General features: G+C 43.4%; 1 protein-coding gene across 1 annotated transcript; it reads left to right on the top strand.

Moving 5' to 3' along the window:
- The first annotated feature begins 9,907 nt into the window (after positions 1 to 9,907).
- On the top strand, positions 9,908 to 16,453 carry LOC106589957 (non-structural maintenance of chromosomes element 4 homolog A). The gene is made up of 6 exons (XM_045710191.1): positions 9,908 to 9,945; positions 11,256 to 11,827; positions 13,126 to 13,206; positions 13,434 to 13,564; positions 14,732 to 14,880; positions 15,914 to 16,453. The coding sequence occupies exons 1-6, from the start codon at positions 9,908 to 9,910 to the stop codon at positions 16,041 to 16,043; spliced, it is 1,101 nt and encodes a 366-aa protein (XP_045566147.1). The 3' UTR covers positions 16,044 to 16,453.
- The last annotated feature ends 3,534 nt before the right edge of the window (positions 16,454 to 19,987 follow it).

The following is a 19,987-nucleotide window of genomic DNA, read 5'->3' as shown; positions in this document are numbered from 1 at the left end:
TACAGTATAAATACAGTACATATTTCAAACTACAGTATAAATACAGTACATATTTCAAACTACAGTATAAATACAGTACACATTTCAAACTACAGTATAAATACAGTACACATTTCAAACTACAGTATTTCCTCTACCATAAATATTTCTAAAGACATAAACGTAATTAATTAAGTATTAGTAATTAAATTAAGTGCCAAGTGCTAGAGACTGTAGCTTTTATGTTTGTAGTCAAATCAAGTTCCAGCCTACATTCAAGAGAAGATTGTCCTAAAGTCAAATTGATCTCAATAGTTACCTCAGCTAATCTAAGCTAATCGTCCCTCACACAGCAATCCAAACATTTTGTCTGAGGAGGAATATTTGAAAAGATGGTTTATTGTTACAGTAGTATCACATATTTACTTTGTCACTAAAGCAATAAGAATGACAAGAATTACAGGTAATAACCAAACAAACATTAATTTAGCAAAACAGCCATTTACAATCTTTCTTTCTTTTTTTCGCATGGAAGGACTTTGCCTTATCACTTTGTTCTCAGGTTTAAGATAACAATACATCTTGCAGTGTACAGTATACATGTTTGATACATGTTGGTGTGTCGTGGTTTGGACACATCTCACGTTCACACTGCACTTTTCCCTGGGCCACTGAGATCTTTTAGCCTGGGGCTAAGCGACTGTTTTCACTTGCACATTCTGAAGAGGGATAGCACAACCTTAGCCCAGGGACTGGCTGGCCCTGCTCTGAAGCAATGTTTGCACTGACGTTCCTGGGGCTAGCCAATCACAATTCATTTGTCGCTTACTTTTGAATATTCTTCTCCAGAAAAGTGAGCGTTGGTTTCAGTAGGCCCTACTTTCGTGAACACAGTCTAAGGGCCAGTCTAAGGGCCAGTCTAAGGGCCAGTCTAAGGTCTAAGGGCCAGTCTAAGGGCCAGTCTAAGGTCTAAGGGCCAGTCTAAGGGCCAGTCTAAGGGCCAGTCTAAGGTCTAAGGGCCAGTCTAAGGGCCAGTCTAAGGGCCAGTCTAAGGGCCAGTCTAAGTCTGGGGCCTAAGGACAATGCTGTGTGAAAAAGGACATATCTCTTAGTGTGTAGTAGTTTGTAATACATATCTCTTAGTGTGTAGTAGATTGTAATACATATCTCTTACTGTGTAGTAGTTTGTAATACATATCTCTTACTGTGTAGTAGTTTGTAATACATATCTCTTACTGTGTAGTAGATTGTAATACATATCTCTTAGTGTGTAGTAGTTTGTAATACATATCTCTTAGTGTGTAGTAGATTGTAATACATCTCTCTTAGTGTGTAGTAGTTTGTAATACATATCTCTTACTGTGTAGTAGTTTGTAATACATATCTCTTAGTGTGTAGTAGTTTGTAATACATATCTCTTACTGTGTAGTAGTTTGTAATACATATCTCTTACTGTGTAGTAGTTTGTAATACATCTCTCTTACTGTGTAGTAGTTTGTAATACATATCTCTTAGTGTGTAGTAGATTGTAATACATCTCTCTTAGTGTGTAGTAGTTTGTAATACATATCTCTTACTGTGTAGTAGTTTGTAATACATATCTCTTAGTGTGTAGTAGTTTGTAATACATATCTCTTAGTGTGTAGTAGTTTGTAATACATATCTCTTAGTGTGTAGTAGATTGTAATACATCTCTCTTAGTGTGTAGTAGTTTGTAATACATATCTCTTACTGTGTAGTAGTTTGTAATACATATCTCTTAGTGTGTAGTAGTTTGTAATACATATCTCTTACTGTGTAGTAGTTTGTAATACATCTCTCTTACTGTGTAGTTGTTTGTAATACATATCTCTTAGTGTGTAGTAGTTTGTAATACATATCTCTTAGTGTGTAGTAGATTGTAATACATATCTCTTACTGTGTAGTAGATTGTAATACATATCTCTTAGTGTGTAGTAGTTTGTAATACATATCTCTTAGTGTGTAGTAGTTTGTAATACATATCTCTTAGTGTGTAGTAGTTTGTAATACATATCTCTTACTGTGTAGTAGTTTGTAATACATCTCTCTTACTGTGTAGTAGTTTGTAATACATATCTCTTACTGTGTAGTAGTTTGTAATACATATCTCTTACTGTGTAGTAGATTGTAATACATATCTCTTAGTGTGTAGTAGTTTGTAATACATATCTCTTAGTGTGTAGTAGTTTGTAATACATATCTCTTAGTGTGTAGTAGTTTGTAATACATATCTCTTACTGTGTAGTAGTTTGTAATACATCTCTCTTACTGTGTAGTAGTTTGTAATACATATCTCTTAGTGTGTAGTAGTTTGTAATACATATCTCTTAGTGTGTAGTAGATTGTAATACATCTCTCTTAGTGTGTAGTAGTTTGTAATACATATCTCTTAATGTGTAGTAGTTTGTAATACATATCTCTTAGTGTGTAGTGGTTTGTAATACATATCTCTTACTGTGTAGTAGTTTGTAATACATCTCTCTTACTGTGTAGTAGTTTGTAATACATATCTCTTAGTGTGTAGTAGTTTGTAATACATATCTCTTAGTGTGTAGTAGATTGTAATACATCTCTCTTAGTGTGTAGTAGTTTGTAATACATATCTCTTACTGTGTAGTAGTTTGTAATACATATCTCTTAGTGTGTAGTAGTTTGTAATACATATCTCTTACTGTGTAGTAGTTTGTAATACATCTCTCTTACTGTGTAGTTGTTTGTAATACATATCTCTTAGTGTGTAGTAGTTTGTAATACATATCTCTTAGTGTGTAGTAGTTTGTAATACATCTCTCTTAGTGTGTAGTAGTTTGTAATACATATCTCTTAGTGTGTAGTAGTTTGTAATACATCTCTCTTACTGTGTAGTAGTTTGTAATACATATCTCTCTTAGTGTGTAGTAGTTTGTAATACATCTCTCTTAGTGTGTAGTAGTTTGTAATACATCTCTCTTAGTGTGTAGTAGTTTGTAATACATACAGTTGAAGTCGGAAGTTTACATACACCTTAGCCAAATACATTTAAACTCAGTTTTTCACAATTCCTGACTTTTAATCCTAGTAAAACTTCCCCTGTTTTAGGTCAGTTAGGATCACCACTTTATTTTAAGAATGTGAAATGTCAGAATAATAGTTAAGAATGATTTATTTCAGCTTTTATTTCTTTCATCACATTCCCAGCGGATCAGAAGTTTACATACATCAATTTGGAAGAGCCATTTGCGACCAAGCTTTAACTTCCTGACTGATGTCTTGAGATGTTGCTTCAATATATCAACATAATTTTCCTACCTCATGATGCCATCTATTTTGTGAAGTGCACCAGTCCCTCCTCCAGCAAAGCACCCCCACAACATGATGCTGCCACCCCCGTGCTTCACGGTTGGGATGGTGTTCTTCAGCTTGCAAGCCTCCCCCTTTTTCCTCCAAACATAACGATGGTCATTATGGCCAAACAATTCTATTTTTGTTTCATCAGACCAGAGGATATTTCTTTAAAGTACAGTCTTCGTCCCCATGTGCAGTTGCAAACCGTAGTCTGGCTTTTTTATGGCAGCTTTGGAGCAGTGGCTTCTTCCTTGCTGAGCGGCCTTTCAGGTTATGTCGATATAGGACTCGTTTTACTGTGGATATAGATACTTTTGTACCTGTTTCCTCCAGAATCTTCACAAGGTCCTTTGCTGTTGTTCTGGGATTCATTTGCACTTTTCGCACCAAAGTACGTTCATCTCTAGGAGACAGAACACGTCTCCTTCATGAGCGGTATGACGGCTGTGTGGTCCCATGGTGTTTATACTTGCGTACTATTGTTTGTACAGATGAACGTGGTACCTTCAGGCGTTTGGAAATTGCTCCCAAGGATGAATTAGACTTGTGGAGGTCTACAATTTTTTTTCTGAAGTCTTGGCTGATTTCTTTTGATTTTCCCATGATGTCAAGCAAAGAGGCACTGAGTTTGAAGGTAGGCCTTGAAATACATCCACAGGTACACCTCCAATTGACTCAAATTATGTCAATTAGCCTATCAGAAGCTTCTAAAGCCGTGGCATAATTTTCTGGAATTTTCCACGCTGTTTAAAAGCACAGTCAACTTAGTGTATGTAAACTTCTGACCCACTGGAATTGTGATAGTGAATTATAAGTGAAATAATCTGTCTGTAAACAATTGTAAAAATGACTTGTGTCATGCACAAAGTAGACGTCCTAACCGACTTGCCAAAACTATAGTTTGTTAACAATACATTTGTGGAGTGGTTGAAAAACAAGTTTTAATGACTCCAACCTAAGTGTGTGTAAACTTCCGACTTCAACTGTATGTTTGGAGTCTTGCATCTGCAGTTATCTAGCTGCTGTGGTGATGGCAGTAATACTGGAGGAGGTCCTGGGTAAACCTCAGGATGTGGAACACAGGATATTGAGTTAGTATTTTGTCAGGCCTTATCTATTCACAATCACCAATGTCCCCCTTTCTGAGAACATGGAGACGCCAACAAAAGGTTGGTTGAACATCACAAAGCAGCCAGTCTATGAAGAAACAATATCTTTTCTCAAGCTGTTTTGACTATCAGGGATTCAACAGTCTTAGTCAACGGTTTCGTAACATTGTTTTTATTTAAAATCAGGTACTTTTTCCATACAGTACATGAACTGTTCACACACACTTGTTGTCAGTGACAACCCTGATTAGAAGCACTTGCTGCTCATCTGTAGTTGTTCATAAATGCTGTTTTGAATTACAGTGAACAGTGAAGGAGGCCGTAAACCCGAAACATCTGTGTAAGCTATTCCTGACGCAGTAAAAACATTGAATAATGAAGTAAGCGAAACCCATTACACCTCTTTTTGTCTTTCTACATGACCAAAAACAGTAATATTATGACTTCAAAAGACCCTGTTTATCACAAACAATGCCTGGATTAACTAAATAACATGAACAGATAGAACATTGTAGTATAAACAACTACCTAAAAGAAAGTAATTTCACACGGAAATAAAATCACATTTATTACAGCACATACTTTTAAACCAATATGTTATTTGGCCAAAATATAACTACGGTATGTTAACTTGACATTCCATGTGAAAATGTGTATCTAATGATTGTTATTAAAATACCAGCATGCCTCCACGTGGGTTCAATCCCTTTTTGTAGGTAAATGAACCCAAAGCGGCCTTCACGAGAGGTGAATGGCCATACCGCTCCTCACTCTCCCTACAGTTATCTAAAATAATGTTCACTGCTCAGTGAACCACAGGATATCCTGTCCTTTTACCAAATGTGGTCTAAATACACGCATAAAGGCTATTTGAAGATATTTTTCATTAGATCAGGTAAAAATGACCTCTTAGCCTTAATTTATTATTACTTTTGACTTGTGGCAAATCACCTGCCCCAGTTAGTCTCGTATGCGTTTCCGAACATTTCTATTGGACTGTACAGCCTTGCCTGTAGAGTGTGTTATCACAGTGGGTTCAAAGTCCTGCAATAAGAGCTATGACGCTAATGTTTGTGTGAACTCTACATCGTCGTGTTCTGTCGGTGTCACTGATTAGGCCGATATCCCATTTCATGGGAGCACATTCCATTAGAGGGGGATGGCAGGTAGCCTAGTGGTTAGAGACAGGTAGCCTAGTGGTTAGAGACAGGTAGCCTAGTGGTTAGAGCAGGTAGCCTAGTGGTTAGAGACAGGTAGCCTAGTGGTTAGAGATAGGTAGCCTAGTGGTTAGAGACAGGTAGCCTAGTGGTTAGAGACAGGTAGCCTAGTGGTTAGAGACAGGTAGCCTAGTGGTTAGAGGCAGGTAGCCTAGTGGTTAGAGCAGGTAGCCTAGTGGTTAGAGATAGGTAGCCTAGTGGTTAGAGATAGGTAGCCTAGTGGTTAGAGATAGGTAGCCTAGTGGTTAGAGACAGGTAGCCTAGTGGTTAGAGGCAGGTAGCCTAGTGGTTAGAGATAGGTAGCCTAGTGGTTAGAGACAGGTAGACTAGTGGTTAGAGACAGGTAGCCTAGTGGTTAGAGACAGGTAGCCTAGTGGTTAGAGACAGGTAGCCTAGTGGTTAGAGACAGGTAGCCTAGTGGTTAGAGCAGGTAGCCTAGTGGTTAGAGCAGGTAGCCTAGTGGTTAGAGCAGGTAGCCTAGTGGTTAGAGCAGGTAGCCTAGTGGTTAGAGGCAGGTAGCCTAGTGGTTAGAGATAGGTAGCCTAGTGGTTAGAGACAGGTAGCCTAGTGGTTAGAGATAGGTAGCCTAGTGGTTAGAGCAGGTAGCCTAGTGGTTAGAGCAGGTAGCCTAGTGGTTAGAGACAGGTAGCCTAGTGGTTAGAGACAGGTAGCCTAGTGGTTAGAGGCAGGTAGCCTAGTGGTTAGAGGCAGGTAGCCTAGTGGTTAGAGATAGGTAGCCTAGTGGTTAGAGACAGGTAGACTAGTGGTTAGAGATAGGTAGCCTAGTGGTTAGAGACAGGTAGACTAGTGGTTAGAGACAGGTAGCCTAGTGGTTAGAGACAGGTAGCCTAGTGGTTAGAGACAGGTAGCCTAGTAGTTAGAGCAGGTAGCCTAGTGGTTAGAGGCAGGTAGCCTAGTGGTTAGAGATAGGTAGCCTAGTGGTTAGAGATAGGTAGCCTAGTAGTTAGAGACAGGTAGCCTAGTGGTTAGAGACAGGTAGCCTAGTGGTTAGAGGGGGATGGCAGGTAGCCTAGTGGTTAGAGCAGGTAGCCTAGTGGTTAGAGGCAGGTAGCCTAGTGGTTAGAGATAGGTAGCCTAGTGGTTAGAGACAGGTAGCCTAGTGGTTAGAGGGGGATGGCAGGTAGCCTAGTGGTTAGAGCAGGTAGCCTAGTGGTTAGAGCAGGTAGCCTAGTGGTTAGAGACAGGTAGCCTAGTGGTTAGAGCAGGTAGCCTAGTGGTTAGAGACAGGTAGCCTAGTGGTTAGAGACAGGTAGCCTAGTGGTTAGAGCAGGTAGCCTAGTGGTTAGAGCAGGTAGCCTAGTGGTTAGAGACAGGTAGCCTAGTGGTTAGAGATAGGTAGCCTAGTGGTTAGAGACAGGTAGACTAGTGGTTAGAGACAGGTAGCCTAGTGGTTAGAGACAGGTAGCCTAGTGGTTAGAGCAGGTAGCCTAGTGGTTAGAGCAGGTAGCCTAGTGGTTAGAGCAGGTAGCCTAGTGGTTAGAGCAGGTAGCCTAGTGGTTAGAGGCAGGTAGCCTAGTGGTTAGGTAGCCTAGTGGTTAGAGCAGGTAGCCTAGTGGTTAGAGCAGGTAGCCTAGTGGTTAGAGCAGGTAGCCTAGTGGTTAGAGCAGGTAGCCTAGTGGTTAGAGCAGGTAGCCTAGTGGTTAGAGGCAGGTAGCCTAGTGGTTAGGTAGCCTAGTGGTTAGAGACAGGTAGCCTAGTGGTTAGAGCAGGTAGCCTAGTGGTTAGAGATAGGTAGCCTAGTGGTTAGAGACAGGTAGCCTAGTGGTTAGAGACAGGTAGTCTAGTTGTTAGAGATAGGTAGCCTAGTGGTTAGAGCAGGTAGCCTAGTGGTTAGAGCAGGTAGCCTAGTGGTTAGAGACAGGTAGCCTAGTGGTTAGAGGCAGGTAGCCTAGTGGTTAGAGCAGGTAGCCTAGTGGTTAGAGCAGGTAGCCTAGTGGTTAGAGCAGGTAGCCTAGTGGTTAGAGACAGGTAGCCTAGTGGTTAGAGACAGGTAGCCTAGTGGTTAGAGACAGGTAGCCTAGTGGTTAGAGCAGGTAGCCTAGTGGTTAGAGACAGGTAGCCTAGTGGTTAGAGACAGGTAGCCTAGTGGTTAGAGACAGGTAGCCTAGTGGTTAGAGACAGGTAGCCTAGTGGTTAGAGACAGGTAGCCTAGTGGTTAGAGCAGGTAGCCTAGTGGTTAGAGACAGGTAGCCTAGTGGTTAGAGGCAGGTAGCCTAGTGGTTAGAGACAGGTAGCCTAGTGGTTAGAGACAGGTAGCCTAGTGGTTAGAGACAGGTAGCCTAGTGGTTAGAGACAGGTAGCCTAGTGGTTAGAGCAGGTAGCCTAGTGGTTAGAGCAGGTAGCCTAGTGGTTAGAGCAGGTAGCCTAGTGGTTAGAGGCAGGTAGCCTAGTGGTTAGAGGCAGGTAGCCTAGTGGTTAGAGACAGGTAGCCTAGTGGTTAGAGCAGGTAGCCTAGTGGTTAGAGCAGGTAGTCTAGTGGTTAGAGGCAGGTAGCCTAGTGGTTAGAGACAGGTAGCCTAGTGGTTAGAGACAGGTAGCTTAGTGGTTAGAGACAGGTAGCCTAGTGGTTAGAGCAGGTAGCCTAGTGGTTAGAGACAGGTAGCCTAGTGGTTAGAGGCAGGTAGCCTAGTGGTTGGAGGCAGGTAGCCTAGTGGTTAGAGGCAGGTAGCCTAGTGGTTAGAGACAGGTAGCCTAGTGGTTAGAGACAGGTAGCCTAGTGGTTAGAGCAGGTAGCCTAGTGGTTAGAGACAGGTAGCCTAGTGGTTAGAGGCAGGTAGCCTAGTGGTTAGAGCGTTGGACTAGTAACTGAAAGGTTGTTAGATCGAATCCCCGAGCTGACAAGGTAAAGCAATCTGTCGTTGTGCCCCTGAACAAGACAGTTAACCCGCTGTCCCCCGGGTGACGAAGACGTGGATGTTGATTATGCATCTCTCTGATTCAGAGGGGTTAAATGTGGAAGACATTTCAGTTGTACAACTGACTGAAGGTATCCTCCTTTCCCATTGGTAAGGCTGTAGAGTGCAAGTTTCCTGGGATGGTATTTTGTCAAAGTTCTGCAATATGACTCTAATATTTGTGCAAACTCTTTGGAATTGAAATCTGTGGGTGACACTGACACCGTACAGCCTTACCTATGGAGTGAACACCCCATTTCATGGTTTCAGAGTCCTTTCATGGGTGTTCACTCCATAGGTAAGGCTGTATACAGTGCATACTGTATGTATGCCACCAACGCAATTATGCAGTCTGATATATCCACAGTGGGATTTCATTTATTTTTTTTTGATGTACAGTTTGTCAAATTAATTAATTAATTACTGTATTTATTTTATGTAACATTCCAACCATGTTTTGTATTATCTAGTCCAAATGTGGCATTATTCCACTATTTTTTTTATCAGTTTCAAATCGGGAACTTTTATTTTGAAGGCGAACAGCAAATTCCACTATTGTGTCAAACTTCACATAGGTTTCTTCACCGTTTGATGTGAGGACTGTCAACAAGGCTCCCCTGTGAGTAGTTAGAGATGTGCATTTTAATATGAAGTTAAACACAAATCTAATATATGAATTGTGTAGCCAGAAAATAAATAATTTCTAGTGACTTGTCATTGCCATAAACTTTTGTCTCTGCGTTAGCTAACTCAGTAAAAAAAGACAATTGGAAAACAGCAAGACTAAGTTCACTGTTTGCATTTGAATAATTGTGCATACATACAACCAGTTGTCGTGTTTGCCACCTCATTGAAGTGGATCGGTGACCCGTTCCAACTATTTTTCCTAGTACCAGGAAGTAAACATCAGCTGGGCTTTTATGGATACCAGGATTTCCTAGTGCTGATCGATTAACCGAAATATCTTATTTTTTTTTTTCTTTATTTTTTTTAAACAACTAATCGATTGACATCGGTTCAATTATTTAAATTCCATTTAGTTTTTTTTTGTGTGTGTAAACTCAATGCGCAGATTGCACAGTTCTATAGAGGGAAATCGGATCCAGCTTGAACTGTGCGATGTAGTAGGGAGTTGTAGTTTCCAACAGGCCAATATTGTACATAGTTTAGTGCATAAACGTGGTAATTAACTACAATAACCATAATGCATTGCGCCTCTCCTTGTCCAGTCTTTTACGCGCGCTATTGGCCCAGCGTCGTCCCCGGTAGGCCGTGATTGGAAATAAGAATTTAATAACTGACTTGTCTAGTTAAATAAAATACGGAAGAAAGGGCGATCATAATGGGATATAAAGAGCAGCTGTCGCTTCACAAGGCAAGGTATCTCTACCTGAAAATACATGATCAACAGTCCATTCAGAAGTATTTGGACCCCTTGACTTATCCACATTTGTTACATTACAGCCATATTAAAAATGGATTCAACTGTTCCCCCCAGTCATCAATCATGACAAAGCAAAAACAGGTTTAGACATTTTTGCTAATGTATTAAAAATACAACTGATATATCGCATTTATATAAGTATTCACCTCCCTGACTAAGGCCCTTCTCCCACGATTGCACAGTTTTGCAGTTCCAAACTTCTTCCGTTTAAGAAGGATGGAGGCCACTGAAGGGGACCCTCAATGCTGCAGAAATGTTTTAATACCCTTCCCCAGATCTGTGCCTTGACACAATCCTGTCTCGGAGCTCTACGGACAATTCCTTCGACCTTATGGTTTGGTTTTTGCTCTGACATCCACTGTCAACTGTGGGACCTTATATAGACAGGTGTGTGTCTTTCCAAATCATGTCCAATCAATTGAATTGACCACAGGTGGACTCCAATCAAGTTGTAGAAACATCTCAAGGATGATCAATGGAAACAGGATGCACCTGAGCTCAATTTCAGGTCTCATAGCAAAGGGTCTGAATACTTATGTAAATAAGCTATTTCATTTTTTTTTTTTTTTATACATTTGCAAATATTTCTAAAAAACAGTTTTCGCTTTGTCTTTATGGTGTGTAGATTGATGAAGATTGTTTTATTGAATCAATTTTAGAGTAAAGCTGTAATGTAACTAAATGTGGAAAAAGGGAAGGGGTCTGAATACTTTCCCGAATGCACTGTAAGGGATTGATAGTTGGTTTTCAGCTGTCATGAGAGTATGTCTTATTTACTTTGAAGGACTACTAAAATATTATTTTTTGTCAGACAGCAGCAGCTCTATAGAGATGAGATGATGACTTGGAAGGAAATAATAAAGTCATCACATAAAACTAATATACACAACAACTTCAATATTTGATTAAATGAAGGTAATGTGAATAACTGATGGTTAATAAGTGATCAGCAGTAATGAGTCACTACCATCATGGGCCTGTTATTCGTTGTTTTATTCTGTTGTTACAGCATTCAACAAACACAATGTATAGTGTATTAAATGTAAAAAAATAATAATCAAAACTGAAAACTGTGATAATTATTTTATTTTTTTAATCATAGAACTGACCTCAAAAAACACTAATCTCTCAACACTAGGATTTCCTTAAAGTGGCAATGAATGATAGTTACCTGACTGTCTCCCAACTTTTCCCACAATGCTCCAGCTTTGAAGAGGGGTTGAAAAGCCAAAACCTAAAAGAACAGAGGAGAGAGGAACACCAACCAACAGCATACGATACCAATAACCCCCATCCAAGATGAGGCGAGCCAGCCGCGGAGGGGACGAGACCGCTACTCCCCATCAGAACGGAGTGTCTGGGGGGTAGAGGAGGCAGCGGAGGGGACGAGACCGCTACTCCCCATCAGAACGGAGTGTCTGGGGGTAGAGGAGGCAGCGGAGGGGACGAGACCGCTACTCCCCATCAGAACGGTGTGTCTGGGGGTAGAGGAGGCCGCGGAGGGGACGAGACCGCTACTCCCCATCAGAACGGTGTGTCTGGGGGTAGAGGAGGGAGCGGAGGGGACGAGACCGCTACTCCCCATCAGAACGGTGTGTCTGGGGGTAGAGGAGGGAGCGGAGGGGACGAGACCGCTACTCCCCATCAGAACGGAGTGTCTGGGGGTAGAGGAGGCAGCGGTGGCGGCAGGCGGCGGTGGTGATGATGATGATGATGAGGCCGGGTGCAGCCCAGCAGACATGCAGGATGAGGACAATGATCCGGCACGGAGGAGAGAGATCAGGAGCAAATACAGGGACCTCATCAACTCTGTTCAACGTGAGTAGTGGATAAGAGGATCTGCCAAATGACTCAAATGTAAAGACAATGTAGTGGGGGCTGTCTGGGAATGGTGGCCATGGACCGTGAGTTCTCAATTCTCCACACTTTTCCCAAAGTGTACACTTGTTTTGTATTCTCCCCGTCGTGGATTTAAAAGTATTGGATAGGTATAAACAATAGCTGGAGGGAATTACCCAAAACATGTACGTCCGTGACGGGGAGTGTGCAAGTGCCCCACTTCTAGAGAAAGTGTGTTAATCCTCCCAGGTATCCAGTATAGCGTCAAGGTAAAGGTCCAGCATGAGCTAATTCACATAGAAATGTGAGTTATAGATTGTCTAGCTTGTACACCTGTTGAATATGAAATGACTTGGTTATTGAAAATATATTTCACAGTGCTTTAGATTGTATAATGATTCTCTACGTTGCTTGTTTTGCCACAATGCTATTATATCCTGAACAAAAATATAAACACAACATGTAAAGTGTTGGTCCCGTGTTTCATGAGCTGAAATAAAAGATGCCAGAAATATTTCATATGCACAAAAAAGCTTATTTCTCTCAAATTTTGTGCATAAATTTGTTTACATCCCTGTTAAAAGCATTTCTCCTTTGCCAAGATAATCCATCCACCTGACAGGTGTGGCATATCAAGAAGCTGATTAAACAGCATGGCTCCCAAGCTGGGTGGGCCTATGCCCTCCCAGGCCCACCAATGGCTGTGCCCCTGCCCAGTCATGTGAAATCCATAGATTAGGGTCTAGTTAATTTATTTCAATTGACTGATTTCCTTATATGAACTGTAACTCACTAGGCGGCTTCCACCCGGTTACGTAGTAACCCTGCACCTTAGAGGCTGCTGCCCTGTATACATAGACTTGAAATCACACACTTATGTATATACTGTATTCTATTCGACTGTATTTTAGTCTGCACCACTCCGACATCGCTCGTCCTAATATTTATATATTCCTTAATTCCTTTCTTTTACTTTTAGATGTGTGTGTATTGTTGTGTATTGTTAGATACTACAGCACTGTTGGAGCTAGAAACACAAGCATTTTCTCTACACACACGCAATAACACCTGCTAAACACGTGTATGTGACAAATAACATTTGATTTGATTTGAACTCAGTAAAATCGTTGAAATTGTTTCATGTTGCGTTTTTATATATTTTTTTTGGTTCAGTATATTTATTAGGAAAACATGATAGAACTTTAGCAACCAGGAAATTGATTTCAATGATTTGTCCAAGTTGTACCTTGAACCTTCTTCTTCGTTTTTTTCCCCAGAGAACAGAGAGGACATGTTGAGTCCCACCAACAACAAACTGACAGACGTGTTGGAGGAGGCCAACAAACTGTTTGCAGAAGGTATGATAGGATCTGTCAAATTCTTTGCATTGCATCCTTACCTTGAAATCGCCACTAATCATAGTCGAAACAGGCAAAAGTAAGGGGGTAGCTCTCACCAATCTAGTAATGTCTGAGTCAGGGATTATTCCAAGGAAGGAAGGAAGTCGTTTTAAAGTTGTTAGTATCTCAATCTAATATCCTCACTCTTTTCTTTGTCTTCACCCTCATGTTTTGTCTTCTCTCAGTCCGTCAGGCCCGTGAAGCAGCTCTCGACGCCCATCTCCTGGTGCTGGCTACAGACCTGGGGAAGGAGAAGGCCAGCCAGCTACACGCTGAGGGATCAGCCTTCGATCCCTCAGCCTTCGCTGAACACCTGGTAAGTAGGATGAGGAGGATGGGACTGAGGAGGAGAGGGAGGTAGGGAGGAGGGTAAGGAGAGAGGAGGGGAAGGAGAGGAAGGTGGGAGGTGGGGAAGGAGAGGGAGGTGGAGAGGGAGGTAAGGAAGGAGAGGGAGTTGGAGAGGGAGGTGCGAAAGGAGAGGGAAGTGGAGAGGGAGGTGGGGGAGGAGGGTAAGGAGAGGAAGGTGGGAGGTGGGGAAGGAGAGGGAGGTGGAGAGGGAGGTGCGAAAGGAGAGGCAGGTAGAGAGAGAGGTAGGGAAGGAGAGGGAGGTAGAGAGGGAGGTGCGAAAGGAGAGGCAGGTAGAGAGAGAGGTAGGGAAGGAGAGGGAGGTGGAGAGGGAGGTGCGAAAGGAGAGGCAGGTAGAGAGAGAGGTAGGGAAGGAGAGGGAGGTGCGAAAGGAGAGGCAGGTAGAGAGAGAGGTAGGGAAGGAGAGGGAGGTGGAGAGGGAGGTGTGAAAGGAGAGGCAGGTAGAGAGAGAGGTAGGGAAGGAGAGGGAGGTGGAGAGGGAGGTGCGAAAGGAGAGGCAGGTAGAGAGAGAGGTAGGGAAGGAGAGGGAGGTGGAGAGGGAGGTGCGAAAGGAGAGGCAGGTAGAGAGAGAGGTAGGGAAGGAGAGGGAGGTGCGAAAGGAGAGGCAGGTAGAGAGAGAGGTAGGGAAGGAGAGGGAGGTGGAGAGGGAGGTGTGAAAGGAGAGGCAGGTAGAGAGAGAGGTAGGGAAGGAGAGGGAGGTGGAGAGGGAGGCGTGAAAGGAGAGGCAGGTAGAGAGAGAGGTAGGGAAGGAGAGGGAGGTGGAGAGGGAGGTGCGAAAGGAGAGGCAGGTAGAGAGAGAGAGAGGTAGGGAAGGAGAGGGAGGTGGAGAGGGAGGTGCGAAAGGAGAGGCAGGTAGAGAGAGAGGTAGGGAAGGAGAGGGAGGTGCGAAAGGAGAGGCAGGTAGAGAGAGAGGTAGGGAAGGAGCGGGAGGTGGAGAGGGAGGTGCGAAAGGAGAGGCAGGTAGAGAGAGAGGTAGGGAAGGAGAGGGAGGTGGAGAGGGAGGTGCGAAAGGAGAGGCAGGTAGAGAGAGAGGTAGGGAAGGAGAGGGAGGTGGTGAAGGCTAATGTTTGTCAGATTGCTAACGCTTTATCCTTTGTGTTCTTATTGGTCCACCCAGTTGTCGTTCATGGGTTTGAATCGCCTGGAGGATGAAGATGAGGAGGAGGAGGGTGGCGCGAGCGGTGGCTACCTCCCCCAGGACTCGTGGCAGAGGGTGGCTAATAGAGCTCAACGCTGCTTCAGGACTGCTCCGTCCTTCCACTACATGTGAGTCAGCATGTTTGAGGGGATCAGTTGGAGCAAGGCGAGGCCCAGAATCGCTAATATAAAATTAAATAATGAGTTGTTATTTGAGATGCAGGGTGATTTGTAACGATCAGGGATTCTGTACAGTCGGTTTGCGATGTAGTCGAACGCAGACATCATCCTCCAACTCTTTGGGATGCTTGGGGCAACGGTGACCACTCACCAAATATACGCAGAGAAAATGTGTTCTGAACAAAAATATAAAACGCAACATGCAACAATTTCATTGATTTTACTTCATTTACAGTTCAGTTACAGGAAATCTGTGAATTGAAAGAAATTCATTAGGCCCTAATCTATGGATTTCACGATTGGGAATTCAGATATGCATCTGTTGGTCACTGATACCTTAAAGAATGGGCCTTGGTATTTCTTCACTGTATTTGTGTACATTCAAATTGCCATCTATAAAATGCAATTGTGTTCGTTGTGCCTGCCCACCACCATGGGGCACTCTGTTCACAACGTTGACATCAGCAAACCGCTCGCCCACACAACGCCATACAGTTGGACTTACTGGAAAATTCTCTAAAACGATGTTGGAGGCGGCTTATGGTAGAGAAATTAACATTCAATTCTCTGGCAACAGCTCTGGTGGACATTCCTGCAGTCAGCATACCAATTGCACGCTCCCTCAAAACTTGACACATCTGTGGCATTGTGTTGGGTGACGAAACTGCATATTTTAGAGTGGCCTTTTATTGTCCCCAGCACAAGGTGGACTTGTGTAATGATCATGCTGTTTAATCAGCTTGTTGATATGCCACACCTGTCAGGTGGATGGATTATCTTGGCAAAGGATAAATGCTCACTAACAGATGTAAACAAATGTTTGCACAAAAGTTGAGAGAAATAAGCTTTTTATGCATAAGAAACATTTCTGGGATCTTTTTATTTCAGCTCATGAAACATGGGACCAACACTTTACATGTTGCGTTTATATTTAATTTAGTGCGTAAAAGTCTCTGACTGTGCCTGTGTGTCTCTCTACCAGGATGGGATCGTTCCTGGCTGAGCTGCCTTCACCTCGCCAGAGGGTAGAGAGACAGAGGAAAGCCCCCAGCAAGGAAGTCAAGAGGATCATGCCAACTCAGGTCTCCGCTTTAACACTGACCCCAACCTGACTGTACTGTAGGAGTCACCCCTTTGTCATACTGTTGTTTGACCCCAACCTGACTAATGACTCCTGTATTCTCTTGTCACGTTGTCTTTTCAAGCACGCTTCCAGGGATAGAAATGAAGCTAGACCGCTAGCCTGAGGCTAGTACCGTTCAGACCGGGCTAGTAGAAAATGTCTCATAGCACTGATCTTAGACCTGGGATCTACTAGCCTGGCTTGCCAGTGCACAAAATCCTTAAGTTCCAGCAATTCTAGTTGATGACCAGCCCAGCCCAGTACAGTTTGGCTTGGCTTGGCTTGGCTCGACCCTTCTCTGTTTTACATAAAGTAGCTTTGCAATAGGGTTTTTGATAAGGAGATCAGTTTGATCAGCGATCAGCCTGGATGTACAGTACCAGTCAAAAGTTAGGACACACCTACTCATTCCAGGGTTTTTATTTTATTTTTTACTATTTTCTACATTGTAGAATAATAATGAAGACATCAAAACTATGAAATAACACATATGGAATCATGTAGTAACCATAAAAGTGTTAAAGAAATTCAAATATATTTTATATTTGAGATTCTTTAAAGTAGCTACCCTTGACAGCTTTGCATTCTCTCAACCAGTTTCATGAGGTAGTCACCTGGAATGTATTTCAATTACATTTACATTACATTTTAGTCATTTAGCAGACGCTCTTATCCAGAGCGACTTACAGTAGTGAATGCATACATTTCATACATTTTTTTCTCCGTACTGGTCCCCCGTGGGAATCGAACCCACAACCCTGGCGTTGCAAACACCATGCTCTACCAACTGAGCCACACGGGACCAATTAACAGGTGTGCCTTGTTAAAAGTTCATTTGTGGAATTTCTTTCCTTCTTAATGCGTTTGAGCCAATCAGTTGTGATGTGACAATGTAGGGGTGATATACAGAAGATAGCTCTATTTGGTAAAATACCAAGTCCATATTATGCCAAGAAAAGCTCAAATAAGCAAAGAGAAACGACAGTCCATCATTACTTTAAGACTTGAAGATCAGTCAATCCGGAATATTTCAAGTACTTTGAAAGTTTCTTCAAGTGCAGGCGCAAAAAACAATCAAGCGCTATGATGAAACTGGTTCTCATGAGGACCACAACAGGAAGGGTAGAGCCAGAGTTACCTCTGCTGCAGAGAATACGTTCATTAGAGTTAACTGCACCTCAGATTGGGGGGAAAGAGGGAAAAGGAGGGGGCTGCCTAGTCAGTTGTACAACTGAATGTATTCAATTGAAATGTGTCTTCCGCATTTAACCCAACTCCTCTGAATCAGAAAGGCGCGGGGGGCTGCCTTAATCGAATGCAGTCCAAATAAATTCTTCACAGAGTTCAATCATTAGTTAACTGCACCTCAGATTGCAGTTCAAGTAACAGACACATCTCAACATCAACTGTTCAGAGGAGACTGCGTGAATCAGGCCTTCATGGTCGAATTGCTGCAAAGAAACCACTACTAAAGGACATCAATAAGATGAACAGACTTGCTTGGGCCAAGAAACACGAAAAATAGACATTTGACCGGTGGAAATCTGTCCTTTGGTCTGATGAGTCCAAATTTTAGATTTTTGATTCCAACCTCCGTGTCTTTGTGAGACGCAGAGTAGGTGAACGGATGATCTCCGCATGTGTGTTTCCCACCGTGAAGCATGGAGGAGGTGGTGTGATGGTGTGGGGGTGCTTTGCTGGTGACACTATCAGTGATTTATTTAGAATTCAAGGCACACTTAACCAGCATGGCTACCACAGTATTCTGCAGCGATACGCCATCCCATCTGGTTTGCGCTTAGTGGGACTATCATTTGTTTTTCAATAGGACAATGACCCAAAACACAGCTCCAGGCTGTGTAAGGGCTATTTGACCAAGAAGGAGAGTGATAGAGTGCTGCATCAGATGACCTGGCCTCCCCAATCACCAGACCTCAACCCAAATGAGATGGTTTGGGATGAGTCGGACCGCAGAGTGAAGGAAAAGCAGCCAACAAGTACTCAGTATATGTGGAAAGTACTTCAAGAATGTTGGAAAAGCATTCCAGGTGAAGCTGGTTGAGATAATGCCAAGAGTGTGCAAAGCTGTCATCAAGGCAAAGGGTGGCTACTTTGAAGAATCTAAAATCTAAAATATATTTTGATTTGTTTAACACTTTTTTTGGTTACTACATGATTCCATATGTGTTATTTCATAGTTTTGATGTCTTCACTATTATTCTACAATGTAGAAAATAGTACAATTATTGAAAAACCCTGGAATGAGTAGGTGTGTCCAAACTTTTGACCTCTACTGTGTGTTTTAATATTTCTGTCACAATGGGACAGAAATTATATGACCCTAGTTGTCTCTGTAGGTAGTAGCTAGCTATATGACCCTAGTTGTCTCTGTAGGTAGTAGCTAGCTATATGACCCTAGTTGTGTCTCTGTAGGTTGTAGCTAGCTATATGACCCTAGTTGTCTCTGTAGGTAGTAGCTAGCTATATGACCCTAGTTGTCTCTGTAGGTAGTGTAATAAAGATAATCTAACGTTTTACCTAATGATATATAAGGAGGGCATTTGCACAACATGTTTCACAACAGCACACAACAAAATTCCAGAGACATATTGAGCAACCAACTGATACCAATCACGACCACACCTAGAGACAGATGGCTGACTTAAGCCCTAGCCACACGAACTGACCACTGGTGTAAAGAACAACATTCCATGAATATCGCAAAGCACCCAGACACGAATTACCAGAAATAACACACACACACACACACACACACACACACACACACACACACTTAGGTGTGTTGGACTCCGAGGACAAAGGACACTGCCAAGGGCCAATGGGAAGTGGACACCACCTGGAGAATGGACCGTCCCTCCACTCATCGACCAGTCAGGAGAGCGGACCTACTAGACTCAACGTCAACACACTGCACCTGGAGAGTGGACCGTCCCTCCACTCATCGACCAGTCAGGAGAGCGGACCTACTAGACTCAACGTCAACACACTGCACCTGGAGAGTGGACCGTCCCTCCACTCATCGACCAGTCAGGAGAGAGGACCTACTAGACTCAACGTCAACACACTGCACCTGGAGAGTGGACCGTCCCTCCACTCATCGACCAGTCAGGAGAGCGGACCTACTAGACTCAACGTCAACACACTGCACCTGGAGAGTGGACCGTCCCTCCACTCATCGACCAGTCAGGAGAGCGGACCTACTAGACTCAACGTCAACACACTGCACCTGGAGAGTGGACCGTCCCTCCACTCATCGACCAGTCAGGAGAGCGGACCTACTAGACTCAACGTCAACACACTGCACCTGGAGAGTGGACCGTCCCTCCACTCATCGACCAGTCAGGAGAGCGGACCTACTAGACTCAACGTCAACACACTGCACCTGGAGAGTGGACCGTCCCTCCACTCATCGACCAGTCAGGAGAGCGGACCTACTAGACTCAACGTCAACACACTGCACCTGGAGAGTGGACCGTCCCTCCACTCATCGACCAGTCAGGAGAGCGGACCTACTAGACTCAACGTCAACACACTGCACCTGGAGAGTGGACCGTCCCTCCACTCATCGACCAGTCAGGAGAGCGGACCTACTAGACTCAACGTCAACACACTGCACCTGGAGAGTGGACCGTCCCTCCACTCATCGACCAGTCAGGAGAGCGGACCTACTAGACTCAACGTCAACACACTGCACCTGGAGAGTGGACCGTCCCTCCACTCATCGACCAGTCAGGAGAGAGGACCTACTAGACTCAACGTCAACACACTGCACCTGGAGAGTGGACCGTCCCTCCACTCATCGACCAGTCAGGAGAGCGGACCTACTAGACTCAACGTCAACACACTGCACCTGGAGAGTGGACCGTCCCTCCACTCATCGACCAGTCAGGAGAGAGGACCTACTAGACTCAA

This window comes from Salmo salar, chromosome ssa28 (assembly GCF_905237065.1).
Source record: "Salmo salar chromosome ssa28, Ssal_v3.1, whole genome shotgun sequence".
Classification (NCBI taxonomy): domain Eukaryota; kingdom Metazoa; phylum Chordata; class Actinopteri; order Salmoniformes; family Salmonidae; genus Salmo; species Salmo salar.
The sequence above is the reverse complement of the archived record's forward strand: the minus strand, read 5'-3'. Positions and strand labels throughout refer to the sequence as shown.

What these genes read in the sequence shown, in the direction of transcription:
- LOC106589957 (XM_045710191.1), top strand. Translation starts at nt 9,908, where the DNA reads ATGGGATATAAAGAGCAGCTGTCGCTTCACAAGGCAAG. An exon ending in CCTCATCAACTCTGTTCAAC is followed by an intron (nt 11,828 to 13,125) that starts GTGAGTAGTGGA and finishes TTTTTTCCCCAG; the next exon opens with AGAACAGAGAGGACATGTTG. An exon ending in GCTCCGTCCTTCCACTACAT is followed by an intron (nt 14,881 to 15,913) that starts GTGAGTCAGCAT and finishes TCTCTCTACCAG; the next exon opens with GATGGGATCGTTCCTGGCTG.